A 26,032-nucleotide genomic window follows, 5' to 3' on the forward strand; every position below is an offset into this window, starting at 1 on the left:
GACTTGGACAATGGAAACCTCTGTTGGTCCTACCGAGTATTACAGTTTACCATATACTATCAGCACGGAGACAGAATTCTGTGGACGCGATGTAACGAGGAAACATCAGCATGAGCAGGAATAAAATATTTTTCTGAACAAGATGCCTGTATCATGAGGAGTCATTTTCCCAAATCCACCCGGCTTTGCCCGGCACCTGGTCCGGGAAAAAACGCTTCTCAGAAAATACACAACAATATGCTGTACATTAGATGCTGTAGAAACCAATAATTTAGCCTAGTGTTGCTGTCTCGGATGTACATGATTTTCCTTGATTTTCATGGTCCGTCCCGCGAAAAAAGAAAATCCGAGACACTGAGATGTCATTCAAGAAGTTCAAACTCCAGTGTTTTAGCTGTGCTTGCAGAACAGAAACAATATGCTCCAAGTTTTTTGAAAGTCCCTGATCAGTATGCAATCATTAAAAGCACCTGTCTGACACTTTTTTACAAAATATTTCAATTTGCAATCAGTCTTCAGACCTGTGTTGTACTTTGCAAGCATGGATCAAGGAAGTCTAAGGCAGATGAGGTAGAGTGACAGTAAGATGTGGGTCAGAGGACAAAGAGTCCATGTGTGAGGTGGAGGCATAGATGGGCTCAGAAGAAGAGACACAGGAGTATCACTTGTGGCTATCTCTTATAGTATAGGTCTACTACATATTTTTGTTCTTTACTGTAAAATCCTTTTTTTTTAATTTCCCAATTCCTCACACAAAAATTGCTTTTTTTTTGCATGTAGTATTCTGTGTGAATATTTCATTTGTCAGCTAGTCAGAAAAAAATAATGTAATCACTAAAATTTTCATCAAAGCATATGTGATTCTGAATGCATTTTTTGCAAGAGGGCAAACGGCACTTGCATGTAAGCTACATACAGTTATAGGCTGCAATGACAAGCAATGGTGCACTGATTCACACGAGTGCTGTATTTTGTTGCCCATTGAGAAATGATTGATTGGAATGTTTTGGCACAGTTAGAGCCTTTGTTATTTTGACCACGGTGGCATGTGTTTAGCCCTCTGTGTTAACTGTTTTGAAAATGTGGATTTGAGTTGACGGCTGCGTCAAAAAAATAAAGATTGTAACCAGACACCTAATTTATTTCTGTCAACTATTGGTCAACCCACACATTTTAAAGCACACAAAACCTTGTATTTGAGTGCTTTATTTGTTCAGGTCTATATTTGCCACCTATATTTTACATATTTTAAAAAGTACTGTATTTTCTACACTTTTAAGGTGCACTATAAGGTGCACCTCCATTGAATTTTTTTTTTTAGAAATGATTTCACATATAGGGCGCACCAGATTAAAAGGCGCATAGAATAAGCATCAAATTGGGGATGTACATTTTATATTTTGTTGCCCATTGTGTAATGATTGCTTGAAGGTGCTCATATACTTGTGTATAAGTTGAGTTATTTGAAGGGAAAATTTGCTTTTGTTTCATATGACAAATGTTTTAGCACAGTTGGAGCCTTTTGCAAACAAAATATGTCATTTTGACCACTGTGGCATGTATTTAGCCCTTTCTCTGTTAACTGTTTTGAAAATTTGGATTTGAGTTGATGGCTGCGTCCAAACAACCAATAAAAACTGTAATGGTTTATTTAGTGGTTCATTATCATTTTCATTTTTCTTTCTTGTAGTTTTATGGTGTTCACTGTATTATATATGGTTGTAAGAAGCTACTGCTAGTTTGGTAAAATGTGCAATTTTTAATAATAATTAAAAAAAGGATAATGTAGCAAATGCCTTCTTTGCCAGCATTGCTGTGTAATGAGAACTAAACAAAACTAGAATGTGCTGAGTCAGCTGCTCTGCAATCATCCGTCCCTACCCTGTACGCCCTCTATACACACCCAAAACCAGACGTGCACGCACGGGCACACACACACACACACACACACACACACACACACACACACACACACACACACACACACACACACACACACACACACACACACACATACACACACACACACACACACACACACACACACACACACACACACGCACATGCATACACGCTTACACGCGCACGCACGTACGTACGCACACGCACCCACACCCACACGGCTCGGCAGTCTTGACAGCTCTTTGTAAACAAAACACAAACACGGAGGGCAAGTTTGAAGTTGTGCTGCAGGTTTTTTCCTGAGTGTGCTGAGAAGGAAACGGCAGGTGGCTGAGAAAGGCTGATGAGAAATGGCAACACTCTATGTGACCATCATACTGAATGGGACCATCACCAAAGCTCAGTAGATGACCTCCAGGACGCTGAGGCAAGAACAAGTACCTCTTTTAGAAAAACAAAACAACAACCGTATGTATGTATATCGTATCAATACAATTCTGGATACACGGGAGTATGCTACAAATCAAGAGTGTAACAATTTTAACATGTAAGAATGTGGTTCGATTATTATTCGGTTCAGTATGGTACAACTGTATCTTTTGTGGGCGGCTCGGTGGTGCACTGGTTAGCACGTCCGCATTTCAGTTAGGAGGGTGCCGGTTCGATTCCACCTCCGATCCTCCCTGTGTGGAGTTTGCATGTTCTCCCCGTGCCCGTGTGGGTTTTCTCCGGGCACTCCGGTTTCCTCCCACATCCCAAAAACATGCTTGGTAGGCTAATTGAGCACTCCAAATTGCCCCTAGGTGTGAGTGCGAGTGCGGATGGTTGTTCATCTCTGTGTGCCCTGCGATCGGCTGGCATACGGTTCAAGGTTTCTCCCGCCTACTGCCCGAAGACTGCTGGGATAGGCTCCAGCACGCCTGCGACCCCCGTGGGGACAAGCGGTATAGAAAATGGATGGAAGGATGAATCTTTTGTCATGTGTTTGTGTACACGCAACAACACATGAAAGCTCTCTAAAGGCTGTATTCATCATAGTCAAAGAAACAACAAATAATCAGCAACCTCTGACTAATTTACACCGATTTATACCTAGTGTACATCTCTCATAAAAGAGACTTTAATATCTCCATATATGGGGTAAGATATGATTCAAGGATGTAATGATTTTGTAACATTTGTAACCCATCATCAAATCAAAATCGATTTTTCACTTCGAATATCTATAAATGTCTTTTTATACCACAAATGTTTATGTACTGAAGCTGATATTTTTGTTTCCTTTTCATCACAGTGGTATATCTTAAAGAGAAGCTCATCCCCAAAATCTTCTTTGTAATATGTTTTGTGCAGCCCACAAGTCTAAACACAATGTGATGCCTGCTAAACCAGCTCAGTGGCCTAGTAGTAGAGTGTCCGCCCTGAGACTGGAAGGTTGTGGGTTCAAACCCCGGCCGGGTCATACCAAAGACTATAAAAATGGAACCCATTGCCTCCCTGCTTGGCACTCAGCATAAAGGGTTGGAATTGGGGGGTTAGATCACCAAATGATTCCCGAGCGCGGCGCCGCTGCTGCTCACTGCTCCCCTCTCCCCCAGGGGATGGATCAAAAATCACATGGGGATGGGTTAAATGCAGAGGACAGAGCCCTTTGAGACTGCTTGTGATTTAGGGCTATATAAAAACTTGACTTGACTTGACTTAAACACAGTATTCTGATTAATGTTTTATTTCTGGAATATGAATTAAAAAGGCAAAATCCACCTGTTTTTATCCATCTTCGGAGGCGGCCATTTTGCCACTTGCTGTCGACTGAAAATGACAAAACCAGGTCTCAGATCAGAACCAATCACGGCTCAACTTCAGCATACTAGTGAGTCGTGATTGGTTGTGAACTAAGACCAGCGACTGTGATGTCTATGATTCATTTTCAGTCAACAGCAAGTAGCAAAATGGCTGCCCCCTCTCATGGATTAAAATGGGCGAATGTTGCTACTCAACTCATTCCACAGCCACAATATTAATCAGAATGCCATGTTTAGACGAGTGGGGGCACATACAACACAATATTATAATGAAAATGTTGGTGCTGACTTCCCCTTTAAAGTAAATGTGCATTAATTACAATTCAAAACACTTTATTTATTATTCGTTTGTTTTCATTGATTTATTTTCAGTCCCCAAAACTTGCCTTTGCAGTTCACATTATTGTAGTGTTTCTGCATGTGCATATACAACAGATTATATATAACAATTCATACTGACACAAAATAATTTGAGAAGTATTTGACGTAATGTGAAATACTATTGTAACATATTGAGACATATTTTGTATGGTTGAAACTAATAAAGGCGGCTCGGTGGAGCACTGGGTAGCACGTCCGCCTCACAGTTAGGAGGGTGCGGGTTCGATTCCACCTCCGGCCCTCCCTGTGTGGAGTTTGCATTTTCTCCCCGTGTCCGCGTGGGTTTTCTCTGGGCACTCTGGATTCCTCCCACATCCCCAAAACATGCTTGGTAGGCCAATTGAAGACTCTAAATTGTCCCTAGGTATGAGTGCGAGTACGGATGGTTGTTCATCTCTGTGTGCGATTGGCTGGCAACCGGTTCAGGGTTTCCCGATGATGGCAGGAATAGGCTCCAGCACGCCTGCTGACATGCAACTCTCTGTTGCGGAGAGGGACAAAAAAAGAAAGGCGCTGGAGGAGGACGCGGCCAAACGCAGAAAATGTACGGATTTATTTGGCCCCCTCACACGGTGCCATTAAAAACTGTGTGTGTGCCCGCGTGTGTATGCATACCAGTTTGTATGTGTTGTGTGCATATGTTCCACTACCATGTAATAAGGCTGTCCCTCTGCTGATTTATTGTTAGATTTGGTTCTAGTTGATTCTGTAAGTTGAAGAGTCATTTGTTATTCTTTTTTACATGCACATTCCTCTAAACTTTGTAACTGGCCCTGGCTAAATTAATATTAAAATATGTGTCTATGTTTCCCATACAAAGGTGGAAATATTGCCAGTTTTGGTGCTTCAGACAGTAGGCCCAGTACTAGCTCAGAGCAGCTGACAGGTAAAGAACAGACAGTCATCTATCGATGCATGGGATTGAATAGGGTATGAGTATGCATGAAACATTTGGGGAAAAAAAAGCATATATTTAAGCATATCATTCTTTTGATATTGATTGTGTTATTGTCGATAATATAATTATTATGCTGGTTGTTCTGACACTATACTTGTATAGTGGCAAGACAGGTCCTGGGAGCAGTGCAAGGGAAAGGCCAACTCAGGACATAGACAGACATCCAGACTCAGAGAGAACTTTTTAATATTTTGCTCGCCCTCATTCTAGAGATTTTGATTTGTTTTCCCGGTACCACCCACAACAAAACCCAAAGAATGATTGTGTGCATGTGTGCGCACAAATGCGTTTTGCTTGTGCCCATGCATTTGAGTGTGGTGTAAACATGCACTCGTGGGGAAGGCCAGTGTGGCCTCGTTACATAACTGACTCCTGGCCTGAAAAAATCTCCCAGTCCGCCCATAGCTGCACCAGTGGACCAGCCGCTCGACCTCCTGTCTGTATGCAGTCTCGTCACCGTCCCGGATCAGTCTGATGAGAGTAGTGTCGTCCTCATACTTCAGGAGCTTCACAGAAGAGTCGCCTGAGGAGCAATCATTGGTATAGAGAGAGAAGAGAAGTGGGGAGAGGACGTACCACTGAGAGGCACCAGTGTTGGTGGTCCGGGGGTCTGATGTGATGGTCTCCAGCCTCACATGCTGTCTCCTGTTGGCCAAGCTGAAGTCCACAAACAGGATCCTGGCATACGTCCCTGGGGTGTCTAGATGTTGCAGGATGTAGTGCAGTCCCACGTTGACCGCATGGTCCACCGACCTGTTTGCCAGGTAGGCAAACTGCAGGGGGTCGAGCAGGGGGCCCGTGATGTCCTTCAGGTGGTCCAACACCAACCTCTCAAAAGATTTCATGACCAGAGATGTCAGGGCGATAGGTCTGTAATCATCAGCGGGCTTCTTGGTAAAATTCACCGGTAAAATGGTGGAGCTCTTGAAGCACAAGGGAACCTCACACAGCTTCAGGGAACGGTTGAAGATCCGTGCATAGGTATAGTTGTGTTTGAACTTTGGCATAGACCTGTGACCTGATGAACATAGGTCGTCATTCAGTGGCAATATGAAGTGTGGAGCGGAGGTTTGTCAAAATCAAAACATATCTAATACTAATTAAAAAGAAAATCAGAGAATTTACTGGTTCCATTGGCACGAGTCGATAAAAAAATTACTTGCACTGTCTTAGAATGGATTTATTCATAGACGATCAAATATTTTGGTGCCATTTGTCAATGAAAGCACAAAAAAGCCAAACCTTACTAAAATGCACTAAACTGCCCTGAACTAAGGAACAGGTAACTTGTGGTTTGTTGTTCGCACTTCCCTTTGGACCATGTGAACTGGACTGTGTGCTTGCCATAAATCGCAGTAGCCCATTTTTTGCTGTGTTAAGTTTAAAAAAAAAAAATCAACTACATTTTTTTATGGGGAGTAACAAAAATTGTCAAAAGGACTTACTTAGACTAATGTCCCATTCTCAATCATCTGCATGTGCATTCCTGTCTTGTAAAACTGTAGGAGAGGTGAGTACTGCCCTCAGGGCTTTGCTGGGATCAGGCGTGTTCCCACAATGTTTGCATGACTTTCACAGTTTAGTAAGATACACAAAGAGGCAGGGATGAAGCTGGGGTGGGATCTAATAATAATGTATGTTAGCAGAGTTATCCCTTTCTCATTTTATAGCTCAAAAAGGTGTGGTTATTGAACATCTTTTGGTGGCTCCTGTTACTTTAGTGCAGGGGTCTCAAACTCAATTTACATGGTGGCCACTGGAGGTAGAGTCTGGGGCGAGGCTGGGCCGCATTGGTTTTTTTTTAGGCTTGGATAAAAAGTTAACAAATGTAGGAAAAATAATTATCAAACAATAATAAATAAATAAAATGATAATGAAAACAATAATAATACAGCAGATATAGAAAACTAAAGAAACCACATATAGTTGCTGACTACTGAAATTTATCGATGGATGGATGGATGGATGGTTGGATGGATGGGTGGGTGGGTTGGTTGGTTGGTTGGTTGGTTGGTTGGTTGGTTGGTTGGTTGGTTGGTTGGTTGGTTGGTTGGTTGGTTGGTTGGTTGGTTGGTTGGTTGGTTGGTTGGCGTTCACACGTAGTCGGTCAGCAACTGAGAATCAGAGCAGGAACGAGAGGGTAGCATACGGGGACAAACTGACAAGGGAGTGACTGATGTGTGATGTTTAAATAGGAACTGGTTGATGAGCAGGAACAGGTGTGGGTGATTAACTCAATAGAAGGGGCGTGGCTGTGAATGAATGACGTCATGGTATCCAGGGTGACTGATAGACTGTGACAGTTACCGGCTGATGATGGGGTGGCACGGCACGTGACAATAATGCGTGCCAGACTATGGTAAAAGTCACACTTTTTGCCCTATAAACTAAAACAACTGTTTTATTTTCACTTTTTCAAACATTGTTAACAAAAAATAAATGTCACTTTATTCTTTACCTCCTAAGTTTGCTTGGCGAGGGGGGGGGGCACATAATAATAATAATAATACATTTTATTTGTATGGCGCCTTTCACGGCACTCAAGGTCGCCGAACACACATAAAATCGACACAATTAAAAGAAGAGAAGTCTAAAAGCAAAGAGACCTATTGAGCAGAGCAAATAAACTTAGACAAATGCCTGCCTAAACAGGTGGGTTTTGAGGTGAGATTTAAAAAGTTCGATGGAGTCAATGTTTCTGATGTCCGGGGGGAGGGAATTCCAGAGGCGAGGGGCAGAGCAACTGAAGGCTCTGGCCCCCATAGTTGACAGATGAAATGAGGGGACAGTGAGGGTGATACTGGAGGCAGACCTGAGAGACCGGGTAGGACTGTGTATATGAAGGAGGTCAGACAGGTATGGAGGAGCAAGGTTATGGATGGCCTTGAATGTGTGAAGGAGAATTTTATAATCAATGCGCTGTTTTATGGGGTGCCAGTGCAGTTGGTGTAGAACGGGAGTGATATGATGGTAGACAGTGGTTCCAGTGACAATGCGAGCAGTAGCATTCTGGACCAGTTGCAATTTATGGAGGAGTTTTTGAGGGAGACCAAAAAGGATGGAGTTGCAGTAATCCAAGCGAGAGGTGACAAGTGAGTGGACTAAGATAGCAGCGCTGGATGGGGTGAGTGATGAGCGGAGGCGATTAATGTTACGGAGGTGAAAATAAGCGGAATGGATAGTGTTGTTTATGTGGGTGCTGAATGATAGGTTGCAATCAAGGACGACACCCAGACTCTTTGTCTGAGGGGAAGGGGAAACCGAGGCGGTGTCAATGGTGAGAGTAAAACAGGGTTGTTTATTGAGAGAAGCTTTGGAACCTATAAGGATTACCTCAGTTTTGTCGCTGTTTAGTTTAAGGAAGTTTGAGGTGAACCAGGATTTTATTTCTTGAAGGCACGCACTGAGAGAGGAGGTTGTGAGGCTGAAAGGGGGTTTTGAAGAGATATAGAGCTGGGTGTCGTCCGCGTAACAGTGAAAATTAATGTTATGTTTACGGAAAATCTGACCAAGTGGGAGGAGATAAATGATAAATAGGAGGGGACCAAGGACAGAACCCTGGGGAACACCAGAGGACACGGGGGAGGGGTGAGATGTGAAAGATTTTAACTGGATAAATTGAGAACGGCCAGAAAGATAAGAGTGAAACCAGTGCAGGGGTGTGTCAACCAGTCCAATAGCGGCTAGTCTTTCTAAGAGGATGGAGTGAGAGATAGTGTCGAAAGCTGCACTTAAATCAAGAAGAATGAGTATGGATATGAGACCAGAGTCGGCTGCAATCAGGAGATCATTAGTGATTTTAATAAGGACTGTTTCTGTACTGTGTCGAGGGCAAAAACCAGACTGGAACTGTTCGTATAGATTATTATTAGTGAGGTGGGTGTGAATCTGAGATGCAACCACTTTTTCGAGAATTTTGGAGAGAAATGGCAGGTTGGAGATGGGACGGAAGTTACTGAGAATATTGGGATCTAAACCTGTTTTTTTAATAATCGGGGTAACTGTAGCAGATTTGAGAGATAGAGGGACAGAACCAGAGGTGAGGGAAGAATTGATAATAGCAGTTATACATAGCAGATAATCTCACATGCTTTTGCCATGCTCCTTTATGATTTCGAGCTTCATTTTGATAGTCTTAGGAAACATACTTGAATACACTATAATTATTTTTACACTGCTACCGTGCTGAGACGAACAGGGATTGACAGTGTGGCTGGTGCTTTGGTTTGGTGCTCCCAAAAAGACAAATTCGAATCAGCACCGCACACAACCATTCATATCAAAATCACGGGCCACACAAACATTAAACTTTCATACTAAAGCGAGGGCCAGAAACTATCATCCTGTAGGCCCTAATTGGCCCGCGGGCCATGGGTTTGAGACGTCTGTCTTAGGGTCATAATTTAAAAAGTATCAATTTTCACTTCTAAAAATAAAAAGGGCTGTTGGCTAGTGGTTAGCACATCAGCAAACTATGATTATTAAAATCCCAAAAAAACTAAGAACCTGAATAAAAAACGAAACAGTGCTTGCTAACTCTCGAAGAATAAAAAATTTCCAACCTGATGAAAATATTATTTGTGTATACATATGACTGTTTTCCTAAAAATGATGTCACAAAGTGAGAACCTGTTCATTTTGGGTCTGGCGGGGCTCGTGCTTAGAGTGCTATGTATAAATAGAAAGTGAGGCCAACTCACTCGACAGATGCCATCTTGTAGCCAAGCCTGCGTGACGCACCCTATGAAACAGTCCAAGTCTGCCGCCTTACCGATGTGCGTTTCTTTCCTACACCTGAAAAATCATTTGAATTCCATCATGAAAATCGCTGTAAATATGGACTGGAAGGTGGCTTTGCCTCTGGTTGATTTACTATGTTTCTTGATTAGAATTAATGAGCAGGGATGTGATTAAAAAAGAGCCAGCCTGCAAGCCTCTAATCATTAGATTACATTCAAATCCCCTAATAAAAACCTAACCGATTAAAGCCTAAATATAATTGCTTGTGCACAAGTGTAGGCATACATCAATTTTTTATACTGCTTGTCCCCACGGGGGTCACGGGTGTGCTGGAGTCTATCCAAGCAGTCATCCGGCTGTTGGCGGGGGACACCCTAAACCGGTTGCCAGCCGATGGCAGGGCACACAGACACGAACAACCATCCACACTTGCACTCACATCTAGAGGCAATTTGGAGTGCTCAATTGGCCTACCAAGCATGTTTTTGGGATGTGAGAGAAAAACCACACGGGCATGGGGAGAAGATGCAAACTCGACACAGGGAGGGTTGGAATCACAAAAAAGGTGTAATGAAGTAGTGCACAAAAATAATCAAAGTATATAAACAGGTGGCAAGTGCTCAATCTGATAACAAAAATGGGCCTGGAGGGAAATGGAGCCATGAAAAACAAACAAACGGGAACATTTGCTCCTAACTGTGAGGCGGACGTGCTAACCAGTGCACCACTGAGCGGCCCACGGTAGGCTGATTAAACTCTCTAAATTGCCCCTAGCTGTGAGTGCGAGTGCGAATAAAGCATTGAGTAATGAATCTTTAGCGTTGAGAAATCAATATATTCAAGTTAAGATCGCTATGGTGTGGAAGCTGCGTGTACAAATAACTCCTGTTAGTTCAGAGACCAAAACTCGTTGCGGATAGAGCAAGAGAGTGCACAGGACAAAACCAATGACTTGCCCGAACGAGTAACACATGTAAAAAGAGTGGTTTCCATCACGCAATTTTTATTTTTGGGTTTTAAAAGGGTTATTGACTGCATGTAAACACAGTCGATATAATATATGGCGCTGGGTGCTTAGAGAGGTAGAATGAGCAGGAATGTTACATGGATGTTGAATGGAGGAAAACACCACTTTGGGCTTGCAGAATCAGCATTTTAACATGGCTAAAAGCTAAAAAAAAAAAAAAAGTAGATTTTGCATAAAATGGGTCCTATAAATTAATTATGGATTAAATTGAAATCATGAATTATGGAAATTGTTAGTATCCAACATGACAGTCCTTACACAACCCAAAAGAACTGAAACCACAACTGACATTATCAATACAGAATAAACATTAACCTGCAAAACCTTTGTTTTTTGCTAGAATGTCCTAAGTGCTTCCCCCTAGAATCTAAACTCATTTTTATCACGGGCCGCATTGTAGGCATAGCTTCTTTCAGAGGGGAGAAAAAGACAGCCGCTACATGGCCTCCCCTACGAGTATCTTACAGGTTTAATAAGCCTACAAAAGCGAAACAAATGTTTTTGCCACGTCTGGAGACCGCACAAAGCGTTAGCGTTACTGCAGCTCAACCTTGAAGGCCTTACCACCGCTAAACTCAATGTCATCGTACAGATTGCCATTAAAAATAAGGTGCAGCAGTTGCCCCGAACACCGGCCACCAAATGGCGAACAAGGCCTGATTGACCTGGACGACGACACGTTGACCTGGCTTGGCTCATCGGAGCTGCAAGTCTGAAGACACACGACAGAAGAAGGAGGGCCATTATGACTGTGAACCCAAATAAATGTATGAGCACCTCATATTATATACAATAAAAGCTACAAAACATACTGACAAATAACTTGTTTTCAAATCAGACGAGTAAAAACTGGTCAAATATTTAAAAAATATATTATTAAAAGTGAAGAAAATGTGCAATTCTAGTAATGGTCTCACAAATTTGATGCACAATCTGTCTTCGCGGGCCACAAAAAAATGATGTGCCCGGCCGTACCTGGCCCCCGGGCCTAGAGTTTCACACCTGTGCCCTAGATGTATGGTATTGGCATTGTCAAGTAGACAAGGCAAATGAAATGAATGGCTATCCAAAAATAGGAGAGAGGGAGGTAAGGAATAATCGCGGAAGGAGATTGGTAGGAGGGAGGGAATAGACAAATTGGGAGTGTGATAACAGTCGGGAATGCTGGTTGGACTGCTGTCAGTATGTTTTTGAGCTGTCGACTGCACAGTGGATTACTTTGAACAACACCTGGATTACGAGAGCAGGCTCTCTGACGTGCTGTTGACATGGTAACGTAATTCGACTACCAGAATTCAGAACAGATTCTGAATGTAATTTGCGATCTAACGTGCAAAGAAAGTACCTCACTTTCTCTCTCTCTCTTTTTTTTTAAAATTAGAAATAGTTCCACTTGTGTCGCGCAACAGTTGCGCGTGGTCGCTTTTACTGCTTGACAGATGCTCGCCTACATTTTGCACAAGTGTCTGGCAGAAACAACACTTTTTAAAGTCATGCTATCTGCTTGTTAAATTGACGCATATATTTACACGTTTAAACACGTGCCGATTACTGTGGACTCTACCCCTCCCATTTAAAGCTGTTTCCTTGGTCTGTTTACCTGTCTTGATGTGAGTGCGAGTGTGACAAAGAAACGACAATATTTATGATAAAAGAATGGACGTTTGGTAGAAGAACAATATATTTTCGAAGAGCTTTCATTCTCCCCTGTTGGATTCTGTACTTGAGTCATTTTAATTCTGCTCCCGCTTTGTTAGCTGTAAACACAAGCATCCAAGGCATGCCCAGGCACTGCCCAGGTGGTTGGTATGTCACAGCTATTGCAGTGTGAGGTGCAAAGTCTGATTCACATTTATTTTTTTTTTTGCTTCATATTATCTGCAAAACTCTAAATGTCTAGAACAGGGGTGTCCAAACTTTTTTCAATGAGAGCCACATGCATAAACATATAGGAAGGGGTGGGCTACTTACTAGAAATTAGGTATTTAGCCTCGAAAAATCAATTAAAAGTGGTCAAATATGTTATATTGTTGAATATAAATAAATTCAACGTTATATTGTTGAATATAATTAAACTCAACACTGCATTCATCACAGCTTTTCATGAATGTATCCTTATTGATTAATTCATAAAAAGCTTGGTAGCTCATTCTCAGAACATCACCCTCAAATTTCTTCTTAGAAATAAGATTTGCAGAACAGAGAAAAAGCTATCGGAATCAAAATCAGCTTTACTGACCAAGTTTGGCATGCCAAACAGGGGAATGTGACTCTCGTTGATCTCAGCCTCTGTACGACATTTAAGCGACTGACAACATTCAGGCAACTAACATTTAAGCGGCGAGAGCAGGATGTTATTACACAGTGATGTCTCTGAGTCTCTATGAGGAGTGGTGTGAGTTCATTAGAGCGACAGCCTGGGGCACCGGTGTCAAACTCAAGGCCCGGGCGCCAGATATGGCCTGCCACATAATTTTCTGTGGCCCGCAAAGACAAATTGTGCATCAAATTCGTGTCATTACTAGAATTGCAAATTGTCTTCACTTTTCATATCCATCCATCCATCCATCCATTTTCTGAACCGCTTAGTCCCCACGGCGGTCGCGGGCGTGCTGGAGCCTATCCCAGCCGTCATCGGGCAGTAGGCAGGAGACACCCTGAACTGGTTGCCAACCAATCGCAGGGCACACAGAGACGAACAACCATTCGCACTCGCACTCACACCTAGGGACAATTTGGAGTGCATATCAAGCATGTTTTTGGGATGTGGGAGAAAACCGGACTGCCCGGAGAAAACCCACGCGGACACGGGGAGAACATGCAAACTCCACACAGGGAGGGCCGGAGGTGTAATCGAACCCGCACCCTCCTAACTGTGAGGTGGACGTGCTACCCACTGCGCCACCGAGCCGCCCTCTTTTCATTCATTCATTCATTCATTCATTCATTCATTTTCTGAACCGCTTTGTCCCCACGGGGGTCGCGGGCGTGCTGGAGCCTATCCCAGCTGTCATCGGGCAGTAGACGGGGGACACCCTGAACCGGTTGCCAGCCAATCGCAGGGCACACAGAGACGAATAACCATCCGCACTCGCACTCATACCTAGGGACAATTTAGAGTCTTCAATCAGCCTACCAAGCATGTTTTTGGGATGTTGGAGGAAACCGGAGCACCCGGAGAAAACCCACGCGGGCTCGGGGAGAACATGCAAACTCAACACAGGGAGGGCCGGAGGTGGAATCGAACCCGCACCCTCCTAACTGTGAGGCGGACGTGCTACCCACTGCACCACCGAGCCGCCCCCCTTTTCATATCTTTTTTATTAAATATATGACCAGTTTTTACTCGTCTGATTTGAAAACGAGTTGTCAGTTGGTTTTGTAGCTTTTACTGTATACAATATGAGGTGCTCATACATTTATTTGGGTTGACAGTCATAATGACCCTCCAAAAGAAGCTATGACTACAATGTGGCCACGTGAAAAAAATGAGTTTGACACCCCTGGCTTAGGGGAAGAAGCTGTGTCTGTGTCTACTGGTTTTGGCGTACAGCGCTCTGTACGTACGCCGTCCGGAAGGGAGTAGTTTGAACAGATTGTGACCTGGGTTAGAAGGGTCTGCAGAGATGTTACTTGCACGTTTCCTGGTCCTGGACAGGTAGGTCCAGGTCTTGGCTAGATGGAAGGTTTATCCCAATTATCTTTTCCACAGACCTGATAGTCCGTTATAGTCTGTGCTTGTCCTGTTTGGTGGCCGATCCAAACCAGACAGTGATGAAGATGCATAGGATAGACTGGATGATGGCAGTGTAGAAGGTCTTCAGCAGCTCCTGTGGCAGGTTGAGCTGTCTCAAAAAGTACAACCTCTGCTGGGCCATCTTTCGGATAGAATCTATGTGGCCAGTCCATTTCAGGTCCTGGAAGATAGTGGATCCCAGGAACTTGAAGGTGTCTGTGGTGGGAATAGCCTAACTGAGGATGGTGAGGGGTGGAAGTGGTAAAGGGTCTCTCCTGAAGTCCACTGTCATCTCCACGGCCTTGAGCGGGTTCAGCTCCAGGTGGTTTTGGCTGCACCAGTGGACCAGCCGCTCCACCTCCTGTCTGTACGCAGTCTCGTCACCGTTCCGGATCAGTCCCATGAGAGTGGTGTCGTCCGCATACTTCAGGAGCTTCACAGAAGAGTCGCCTGAGGAGCAATCATTGGTGTAGAACAGGGGTCTCAAACGCCAGTCCTTGGGGGCCGCATTCCTACATGTTTTCCAAGTTTCCCTCGTTAAACACACCTGATTTAATTATCAGGCTCCTGCAGAACGTGAGTATGAACTGAACGTCCGCCTCACAGTTCGGAGGGTGCGGGTTCGATTCCACCTCCGACCCTGTCTGTGTTCTCCCCGTGTCTGTGTGGTTTTCCTCCGGTTTCCTTCCACATCCCAAAAACATGGTCGGCTGATTGAGCATTCCAAATTGCCCCGAGATGTGAGTACGAGTGTGGATGGTTGTTCGTCTATGTGTGCCCTGCGATTGGCTGGCAACCAGTTCAGGGTGTCCCCTGCCTACTGCTTGATGACCGCTGGGATAGGCTCCAGCATGCCCGCGACCCCCGTGGGGACAAGCGGTACAGAAGATGGATGGATGGTTGATCGGGTCTTCATATTACGCCTATATAAGCCACACAAAACAACTGTACAGATTTTGGAATTTGGTCCACACAAAAGGCGCACATTATTAAAAGGCACACCTTCGTTTTTGGAGAAAATTAAAGGCTTTTAAGTGGGCCTTTTGGTGCAAAAAATACGGTACATATTTCTGAAATGACCAGAACTCAAACAAAACACCAGGAAACAAACATGACAGCGACAACGATTCAAGACGAAAAGAAATGGGGCAACTCAAGCTACATTTCAGCTACATTCACACCGCAGGTGCTCTATTCGGATTTTTGGGTAAAATTCGATGTGTGTGTGTGTGTGTGTGTGTGTGTGTGTGTGTGTGTGTGTGTGTGTGTGTGTGTGTGTGTGTGTGTGTCTCAGTCCGTCTGGTGTGTGAACGTACCAGTCCCCAAAGTGACCTGCATGCGCAGAAGAGACAATGTCACTCTCAACATCCTATATTAGCAGAAGTAAATGTGGACTAACAAGCAGAGGTCACGGGCTTATCTTTTTATTATCGCAGAAGCCGCACGGACGTCATTGCGTCAGTGCCACGCAGTTTGCCTTCAACCCACGTGTTGTCTTAAAACTTAAAACTATGGCTACAGAGTGGTGTTGGTTCAGATGAGGGCTGTCACCAACAAATCTTTTTGGAATAGATTATCCTATCAGTAATTGGATCAATTAATCAGTGTTTGTGTGAGATTGTTGCCTTGCATAAAAGAAAAAGGAACCATTATAAGTTGATGTTAATGTTTTTTTTTCTCCTTAGCTAGATAAGTCTTGTGGCATCTACTCGTCAATAGATAAATTGTAATACTTTAAATATATGTGGAAATCTTTACATCATTGTTTTTATTTTGACCAAAGCTCATTCTTTCCAGTGTAAGATTTGTGGTTAGGCTGAGGTGGCCGTACAGTGCCTGTTTAAACAAGGTAAACAGAGCCGAGATATGGCAGTTGTTCTTTATTGATTTGTATAATCATCAAGGTCAAAGTCTGCTTTTTTGTCAATTTCTTCACATGTCAAGACACTTTTCTGTCCTCCTTGAGTCCGGTATCCTTCCTTCAATTGGCCATACAGAATTTGTTTGGGAAGGCGGATACAAGGCATGCGGACAACATGCCTGTCCATCGTAGCTGGTGCCGAACAATGGTTGTGGTAATACTGGAACTGTTGGCCTCCTCCAGGACAAATTAGTTCGCCTATCCTCCCAACCAGGGATGTGTCAGAGGAGGCAAGGGAGGCATCTTGAAAAGGGGAAAAACAAATTCAATTGTTTTTATTATAAAGTCATTTTCCTTTTAATTTCAATAATTTTGTATCATTTTGAACCAAAATCGCTGAATTTTTAGTTATTTTAAAACCGAAGACGATTCGCTCGGAGGAGCCAACTTCCTGTCTAGCCTCCTCTGGGTATTGCGTAATCACACGGCTGCTTATGTTGACAGGCTATGCAGTTAGACAGAACTGCTCTCTGTCTTTATGTCGGTGTTTAAGTGTTCAAACAGTTACGATGGTTTATATAATATCTTGTGTTTTTTGTCATCTGTCTGTAACGTCGTGTTTCTTTAGATTAACAAAACGGCTTTGAAAAGAGACCTTATGAAGGCTACAAAAACGGTTCTCCAGCCTTATGGCAGGGGGTGCTAGTGATCTTCATGCGCCTACCTGTAGAATAAGAGATCTCCAGTTCACAGTGAACAACTGAGGAGCCATCGTCCATTTGTTTCGTTTTACGTTAATTTTTTTTTTTTTTTTCAAATTTTTACACTTCATTTTACAATGGAGGATTACATATCCAAACGATTTTCAACGATGGATTTTCGGGCGAAGCAGGAGGTCATCAGGAAAGGAAGAGCAACTCCGGAGTTAAAAGGTTTGATTTGGACAACGGGACTTGGGAACGAACGATCGATCGAAAACAAGTTTTTGATTCCATGTGCTTTATTGAGTGTTTTTATGTGTGAAGACTGCTGATATGAGATTTTAATTCATTCATTCATTCATTCATTCATTCATTCATTCATTTTCTGAACCGCTTAGTCCCCACGGGGGTCGCGGGCGTGCTGGAGCCTATCCCAGCCGTCATCGGGCAGTAGGCGGGGGACACCCTGAACTGGTTGCCAACCAATCGCAGGGCACACAGAGACGAACAACCATTCGCACTCGCACCCACACCTAGGGACAATTTGGAGTGCTCAATCGGCCTATCAAGCATGTTTTTGGGATGTGGGAGGAAACCGGAGTGCCCGGAGAAAACCCACGCGGACACGGGGAGAACATGCAAACTCCACACAGGGAGGGCCGGAGGTGGAAAAATTTTAATTCAAGTAGTTCAAATTAAATAATGCATAAACCACACTAGAGCAGTGGTCCCCAACCTTTTTTGTGACATGGTTGGGTGCCGGACAAATTTTGCCTGGTGACGTCAGTGCCTCCCCAGTCATGAACCTCACCGCACGTCACTGCTCCTAACCTGTCTTCAGGATGTTGCGAAGACATCGCAGATATTACTGCTGCAGTGTATTAATGTGTCTGCTGTAGGTAGTCCAGTTATCTATCCCGTATAGCACAGTGGGCAGAACCACTGCTTGGTAGACCAAGAGTTTCGTCTCGACCTGGATGTCTCAGTTCTCGAAGACTTTCTCAGCCTGGCAAAAGCTGCACTGGCACACCCAATACGGTGGTTAATTACATCACCAATGACAGCTCTTGTGGAGAGAAGGCTGAAGATAGTTGACCTTATCCAAATTTTCCAGCTGATTCTATCCAAGTAGATACTCCCACTATCTACGGGAGGGGTGTGCTGGCTGGTGGAGAATTTCTGCTCTGTTTTTTTATGTAAATGTCAAGTCCCAGGAGTTGGTAGGCTCTGACAAAGGCATATGTTGTTCTGTTCTACTCCATGGCTAGGCTCATCTACTGTTTTACCCTTCCAAAAGAAGGTATAACCTAATTTCTTCTCCTAAAGTTGCCCTTCCCTGGCCAGGCAGGTTTCAGACAATGTAATTATTGTCTTAATTAATTTAATGTCTTTTGTTTTTGACCGCTATGAGGGGAACCCACTTGATGCAGTACTCCAAGGTTTTGAGAGGCAGACTATTTTTTGGATCCTGAATAGGACTGCTCAGACATGGATGCTGCTGCCGGGATGCTCTCTCTGCCTTGGTCCGAGACCGAAGCGACTCAGTCAAGCACCCACCGCCTGTGTGCCATTGCATGGCTAGAAGCTCTTGACTGCATTGTCCTGCTCCTTTTACCATTTTCTGATTGCCATAGAGCTTGATGGGTATGGGATGGGTCCTTAAAAGGAGAACGCCTGTGCGTGGAGTCTTTTAGAGTGGGGAGACTAGTGCACAGGCAGCCATCAACACTGTCCTTGACAAAGAGAAGGCTAGGGTCCAATGGCATGAGGAGAACAAGACGATTGGCAACTTCCCATTGCTGCAGCCTTTTTCCACCTTTATGAGCGTCGTGAAGCACCTTTGCAACCATCATCCACTCAATCTGTTGTTGAAGAAACTTGTTTTGGATCGCTCTTTGTCCGGAACCACCCCTTGGACCTTACCGCTATTGCCGACCCTCCGGACGGTATCGCTCACAGGTTCATCAGAGCATGCAAGGCTCTCTCCATCACGGCAAGGTGGCGATCCAAGGAGCGGGGTATGCCTTTCCCTACTCATTAATCAATGTGGTATTTAGATTTGTGATTTTATATTTTTGTATCGTGGCGTCACAAACGAACTACGTGAACAGTTGACTTACTACTACTACCTACTTCCTACTTAAGGATTCCATCGTCAACTATTATGATGACTGGATTTAATGTCATTTTTGAGAGTGAGCAATCAAGGCGTTGTCATCGGCACACTGGAGCTCCATGATGGAGGAGGTGAGCACCTTGCTTTTGACCCTGAATTTACTAGGATTGAGGAGCCCGCCATCAAACCTGTATATGAGCTGGACTCCCTCTGATAGATTGTGGCTGGTAAGGGGAAGGACAGTGGAGATGAAAATGGCAAACAGGGTTGATGTAATTTTACAGCCCTGCTTGACCCCAGTGTCCACTTTGAAGGGGGCTGTTTCAAAGCCACGCTTGCCAATTACGGTTGTGGTCATATCGTCATGTACCAGACGTAAGATCTTCAGATACTTGTTCGGACATCCGATCTTCGAAAGGGCGCACCAGAGGGCGCTTCTGTCAAATGCCTTGGTGAGGTCAGTGAAGGCTATATACAGAGGTAGTTGCTGTTCTTGACATTTCTCTTGCTGTTGACGGGCTGTAAATATCACGTCAAAGGTTCCTCTGGCAGAACGGAAGCGACATTGCGACTCTGGAAGGATCTCTTCCAATAGTGGCAGTAGGCGGCTCGCCAGTATCCAGTGGCAGTAGGCAGCTCGACAATGTCCGGGCCAAAACTTTGCCTGTTCTGGACAAGACCTAACCCTAAACCTAACACTTTTTGAAGATAGTGACAATCAGGGCATCCCTACGTTCTTCAGGGATTTCTTTTTTGCCGCAGATCTTTGTAAGGAGGCTATGGGTGTGTGAGAGGAGTTTCGGCCCACCCTGCTTGAGGATTTCTCCCAGAATTCCATCTCAAAGTCCTTGTTATTGCTTAGCCTCCTCATGGCATCCAGGACCTCATCTTTGGTGGGTGGGGCGCTCAGATGCTCCATAGTACGCTGCTGGTTGATGGGCTCTAACTCGACAGTAGTGTTTCAGTTCAGGGGTTCTTGGAAGTGTTCTCGCCATTTGGAGCAGATTCATTCTTCAGAAAAGTTTGTCCATCTTTGGAGCATAGGGAATTGAGGCATCGATAGGTGGTGCCATGAGTACCCTTGGTAGCGTTGAAAAAGGCCCTGGTGTCACCTGAGTCAGCAAGCCTCTGGATTTCCAGGGCCTTCTCCTTCTGCCATTTATTTTTCAGATCTCTTACCCTGCTCTGGACAACTGCCTTTGCCTTGGAGTGGGTCTGCCTTTTTGCCCTACAATTGATGTCACTTTGCCAGGAGCAAAAGGCTTTCCTTTTGACATTGTGATTTCAGTGTCTTCATCGAACCAGTGTTGATGCTTCCTAGACTGGTAGCCAATGGTGTCCCTGCTGGTCTCCAGTAAGGTGGTTTTTAAGGGTTGTCCAATGCTCTTCCACAGGATATTTCTCAGGGAGCCTCTCAGACAAGATGTTTGACGTTGCCCTTTAAAGCTCCCAGGCCGTTGAGTTAGTTTTCTTTGTGTCCTCCTGCTGTAGCTGGATTTTCATTTTTGAGCAAATAATACAATGGTCTGTCCAGCAGTTGTCTGCGCAGGTCATAGCCCTGGTGATGGTGACATCTATGCAATCTCTGGCCCTGACATATAACATAATCAATGAGATGCCAGCATTTTGATGGGGCATGCATCCAAGAGGTTTTAAACCTATTTCTCTGGTGGAAAAGAGTATTAGTTATCACAACCTCATATTCAGTACACGTTGAGAGGATTTCATTCTATTTGAGTTGGCCTTCCCAACCTCACTACCTAAAGTGCCAGAGCTTGTGATCTTTGCCAACACTGGCATTGAAATTTCAGAGTAGGAGGAATTTGTCTTCCTTTGGGATGGTTGATAGAACCTGGTCCCGAGTTGCATAGAAGGTCATCATCCTGAGTGCAAGGTTGTCGTAAAGGCACTCACAGCAGTAGCCATCTCATCGTATGAGAGAATCAGGCGTAAAGTCATGAAACACTCATTGATGCCTGTTGGAGACTCAGCGAGTTGGGAGATGAGCTGGTTCTTGATGGGAAATCCTACTCCATGGCTAGGCTCATCTGCTGTTTTACCCTTCCAAAAGAAGGTATAACCTAATTTCTTCTCCTAAAGTTGCCCTTCCCTGGCCAGGCAGGTTTCAGACAATGTAATTAATGTCTTAATTAATTTAATGTCTTTTGTTTTTGACCGCTATGAGGGGAACCCACTTGATGCAGTACTCTAAGGTTTTGAGAGGCAGACTATTTTTTGGATCCTGAATAGGACTGCTCAGACATGGATGCTGCTGCCGGGATGCTCTCTCTGCCTTGGTCCGAGACCGAAGCGACTCAGTCAAGCACCCACCGCCTGTGTGCCATTGCATGGCTAGAAGCTCTTGACTGCATTGTCCTGCTCCTTTTACCAATTTCTGATTGCCATAGAGCTTGATGGGTATGGGATGGGTCCTTAAAAGGAGAACGCCTGTGCGTGGAGTCTTTTAGAGTGGGGAGACTAGTGCGCAGGCAGCCACCAACACTGTCCTTGACAAAGAGAAGACTAGGGTCCAATGGCATGAGGAGAACAAGACGATTGGCAGCCTCCCATTGCTGCAGCCTTTTTCCACCTTTATGACCGTCGTGAAGCACCTTTGCAACCATCATCCACTCAATCCGCCGTTGAAGAAACTTGTTTTGGATCCTTCTTTGTCCGGAACCTCCCCTTGGACCTTACCGCTATTGCCGACCCTCCGGACGGTATCGCTCACAGGTTCATCGGAGCATGCAAGGCTCTCTCCATCACGGCAAGGTGGCGATCCAAGGAGCGGGGTATGCCTTTCCCTACTCATTAATCAATGTGGTATTTAGATTTGTGATTTTATATTTTTGTATCGTGGCGTCACAAACGAACTACGTGAACAGTTGACTTACTACTACTACCTACTTCCTACTTAAGGATTCCATCGTCAACTATCATGATGACTGGATTTAATGACTTAGAATCATTAAAAGACATTGTTTTTCCCATAATGCAACAAGCTATTTTCTTCCGCATCCGCATACCCCATGGAATCATGGGGGAAAAATGTCAAACAAAAATCATGCAATGCGACCATAATAAAAGCATCTATCCATTCATCTTCCGCTTATCCAGGGTCAGATCACGGGGGCTGCAGCTTTAGAAGGGACTACCAGACTTCCCTCTCCCCAGCCACTTTGTCCAGCTCATCCCGGGAGATACCAAGGCGTTCCCAGGCCAGCTGAGAGACATCGTCTCTCCAGCGCGTCCTGGGTCATCCACGGGGTCTCCTGCCGGTGGGAGATGCCCAGAACACGTCCCCAGGGAGGCGTCCAGGAGGCATTCTGGTGAGATGCCCGAGCCACCTCATCTGGCTCCTCTCAACGTGGAGGAACAGTGGCTCTACTCCGAGTCTCTCCTGGATGACCAAGCAATGGACAAGAAAATTTGATCACATTACCCCAATATTAGCCAACTTACACACTGGCTCCCGGTCCATTTAAGATGTGACTTCAAGGTTCTTCTATTAACCTATAAATCATTGCATGGCTTAGCGCCTTCATATCTCTAGTTGTTCCTTATGTTCCGTCTTGTAACCTTCGTTTGCAAAACGCTAGTCTTTTAGTGACACAGAGGACCTAGAAAATGTCTGCAGGGTCTAGAGAATTTTCTTTCCGGGCTCCAGAGCTCTGGAATGCCCTACCAATGGATATTAGAACTGCTACCTCAGTAGAAACAGTTAAGACACGTTTAAAGACATATTTCTATGATATGGCCTTTAATTAACCTGTAGTGGCCGATGTGGCTGGAGTTTGTTCTTGCTCCCTCTCCCCGACCCAACTTCCCCCACCCCTCCCCGGCTGGGGAGGTGGTTAGGTGACACCCAAGCTGACGGCGGCTATCTAGATTCTCGTGGACCAAATTCAGGATGAGGGAACTGCAGCGGATTACCCTCCTCGAAGACACTGCCAGTACGATCGAGGGCTCCGCCGACAGCTCTTCGCTTTGGCCTGGACATCCACTTTTTGTTTTCCATATTATGTATTTAATGTGCCCTCTTTGCATCCATTGCAGCCTGGTGATCCTGAAAGGGGGGTTCTTCCATCTGTGGTCCCTTCTCAAGGTTTTTCATTTTTCCCCTGGTAGGGTTTTTTTGAGTTTTTCCTTGCCCTTTTGGGAGCTCGAGATCAGGGGATGCTTTGAGAATAATTGTCAATTCTTTGTCTATGTGAAGCCCTTTGAGACTGCTTGTGATTTAGGGCTATACAGATAAACTTGACTTGACTTGACTAGAAGGAGCTCGCCAGCATTTCTTCCAAGGACTCCAAAAAGGGTGGGTACTCTGAGCTGCCGTTTGGTGCATAGACACAAACAACAGTCAGGACCCATCCCCCCACCCGAATGTGGAGGGAGGCTACCCTGTCATTCACCGGGGTGAACCCCAATGTGCAGGCACCCAGCCGGGGGGCAATAAGTATACCCACACCTGTTTGACACCTCTCACATGGGCAACCCCAGAGTGGAAGAGAGTCCAGCCCCTCTCGAGAGGGCTTGTACCGGAAACCAAACTATGTATGTGTGGAGGCAAGTCCGACTATGTCTAGTCGGGACTTTTCTGCCTAGCACACCAGCTCGGGCTCCTTTCCAGCCAGAAAGGTGGCATTCCATGTCGCAAGAGCCAGCCTCTGCAACCGGGGATCGGACCGCCAAGGTCCCTGCCTTTGGCCACCGCCCACCTTACTTTGCACCCGACCCCTTTGGCCCCTCCCACAGATGGTGAGCCCATGGGAAGCATAATAATAAAACCATGCAATTATAAATAAATAAATTTATCGATTTGATTTTTGAACGCCTCACAGTTCAGAAGTGCAGAGTTTGATTCAGACTCCAGCGTTCCTGTGTGGCATTCGTATCTTTTCGGCATGCTTGCGTGGGTTTCCTTTGGATACTCCGGTTTCCCACCAGACTGCTGGCCTGCAACCCTTGTGAGGATAAAGCGGTTTAGAAAATGGATGGATGCATGGACGGATGGATGCAGGGATGGATGATGATGGATGGATAATTTTTTTACATATTGGCATAATGTATGCCGGCCAAATGCTTCAAATAAAATGGATTTTTTTACACGCGCATGCACAAGTCAATTCTCCGTAACAAACTCCAAGTACCTTCGAACGTATCTGTAAGTGTGTTTAAATGTATTTGCCACTCAAAACATTAACTCCACATTGGCAGCTCTGTACTTACTTACTTCTTTTCTAGTGTGTTTTATTTAGGGTGACCAGATTTGGATTTCTGAAAAGGAGGACACCTTTTTCTGGTGGGGACTGGGTTCATTGGTGTATTGGTGTGTTATGACACAAAAGACATTGTGTTTACATAGCAATTGTGTCAGCTGATTCATTTGGGGTGCTTTTAATTTTTATTAATTTGCTTTGAACACCACCATTCTTCCAGTCGTAATGTTGGATCAGCAGAGGGAATAATTTTACCCTCCATGGTTGCTGCCATTAGTGGACGACGCCACAGTAGGGAATACCTTGAAGTGCTTCTAAAGCAACGTCAACAGAATGGGGGATCACAAAATTTACAATGGCTTCTGTGTTTGTTCAGGCGCATGAGAATTTTTGAGTTGATGGGGTCTATGAAAATCTTCCTTAACAAGCCAGATGTGCAGTCCATTGACTTGTAGCTTTCATGGTGCTTAACAGTATGAAACGCATAGCTACCTTCTGCTGCAGTGACGGCTACGCTCTCGCACTTCGTCACAAAGAAATCCGTGACTTTGGATGATGAGCTCTTGCCCCTCGCTGCTTTTGTGTGCTTGGCTGAATTTACATACTATGCGTGCCTGCACATCGTTGGCACCTTTATTTGCCACAGACACGTAAGTGCCTGCCTTACATGTTAAGCACTCAGTTTCATAAGGATCACAACCCTTGCGAAAGCACGGGAATTTTTTATTCTACTCCTCCATGAACGAGCGTTTTCGTTTTGGTATTGCTTGTAAACACTCGGTGTAGACTGGCCAGCCCACCCTACTTTGTAGCAAAGTGACGAAATTTGAAGAGAAGGGCATGACTTATTTGCGAACGATATAGAAAAACCTGGAATTGAGTGAAATGGAACGGAGTGGCAATTCTAATGACAATGTACTGTAGCCCTACATGTATTATGTTTGAGGCTGTCGAACAAAATCCCGGACAATTTTGAAATTCCTCCCGGAATTTTTTACAAGTCTCAAAAGTAGGACATGTCCGGGAAAAAGAGGACGTCTGGTCACCCTAGTTTTATTAGAGACGCCAACAGGGATGTGAGGTTCCCTATTAAAATCACGGAGGAGCGTATTTTGAAGGCTCTAAACAAAAATCATTTTCATGTTGTTTTCTCCCCTGTGTTCCACAGGCTGCAGAAGAAGAGAAGCGTTTTGTAGACAATGTGCTGCAGATGCCCAACTCTGTTCAGGACACAATGAAGCGCCTAGGCTCTAACTCAGAGAATTGCTCACGCATCCCTGCTACCCTCTCCTGTCTAAAGAGTCCTACAGAAACAGGTGAACCATGAAACTAACTGTATGCTGTATCCATAGTCAGAACAGCCCGCCCCCCCCCAAAAAAGCGCCGGAAAGCGGTTTTATCACTGTGTTTGTCACTGTGTGGGGAATTGGCAATTTAGAGCTCCCTTCAGCCGCAGGCCGGGTGGACGAGCCTGAGGCAAGTGAGGAGTTTTCAGGTTAACCTAACAAGTCAGTGAGCGATTGGTTAAGGAAGCGTTATGGTAGCCAATCAGACCCAGTATTTTTCACGTGTGCCGACCGACGCAC

The 26,032-nt window shown here is 44.7% G+C and overlaps 1 protein-coding gene and 1 pseudogene across 6 annotated transcripts in view; one reads left to right on the forward strand and one right to left on the reverse strand.

Moving 5' to 3' along the window:
- Positions 1–2,199: 2,199 nt before the first annotated feature.
- The window catches only part of LOC147054818 (kinase suppressor of Ras 1-like), a 64,087-nt gene continuing 40,254 nt past the window's right edge, over positions 2,200–26,032 (forward strand). The window contains exons 1-2 of one of the 6 annotated variants that reach the window (XM_085917327.1): positions 2,200–2,374; positions 25,615–25,762. In XM_085917327.1, the coding sequence (XP_085773453.1) occupies positions 2,246–2,374; positions 25,615–25,762 (277 nt within the window). In that variant the 5' untranslated portion in view covers positions 2,200–2,245. The other 5 variants (XM_085917328.1, XM_085917326.1, XM_085917329.1 and 2 more) reach the window with 5 other exon arrangements.
- LOC147054819 (uncharacterized) lies at positions 19,946–20,781 on the reverse strand (annotated as a pseudogene).

Source organism: Syngnathus leptorhynchus, chromosome 7, assembly GCF_054491065.1.
Source record: "Syngnathus leptorhynchus isolate UIUO chromosome 7, UIUO_Slep, whole genome shotgun sequence".
NCBI classification, from domain to species: Eukaryota; Metazoa; Chordata; class Actinopteri; order Syngnathiformes; family Syngnathidae; genus Syngnathus; species Syngnathus leptorhynchus.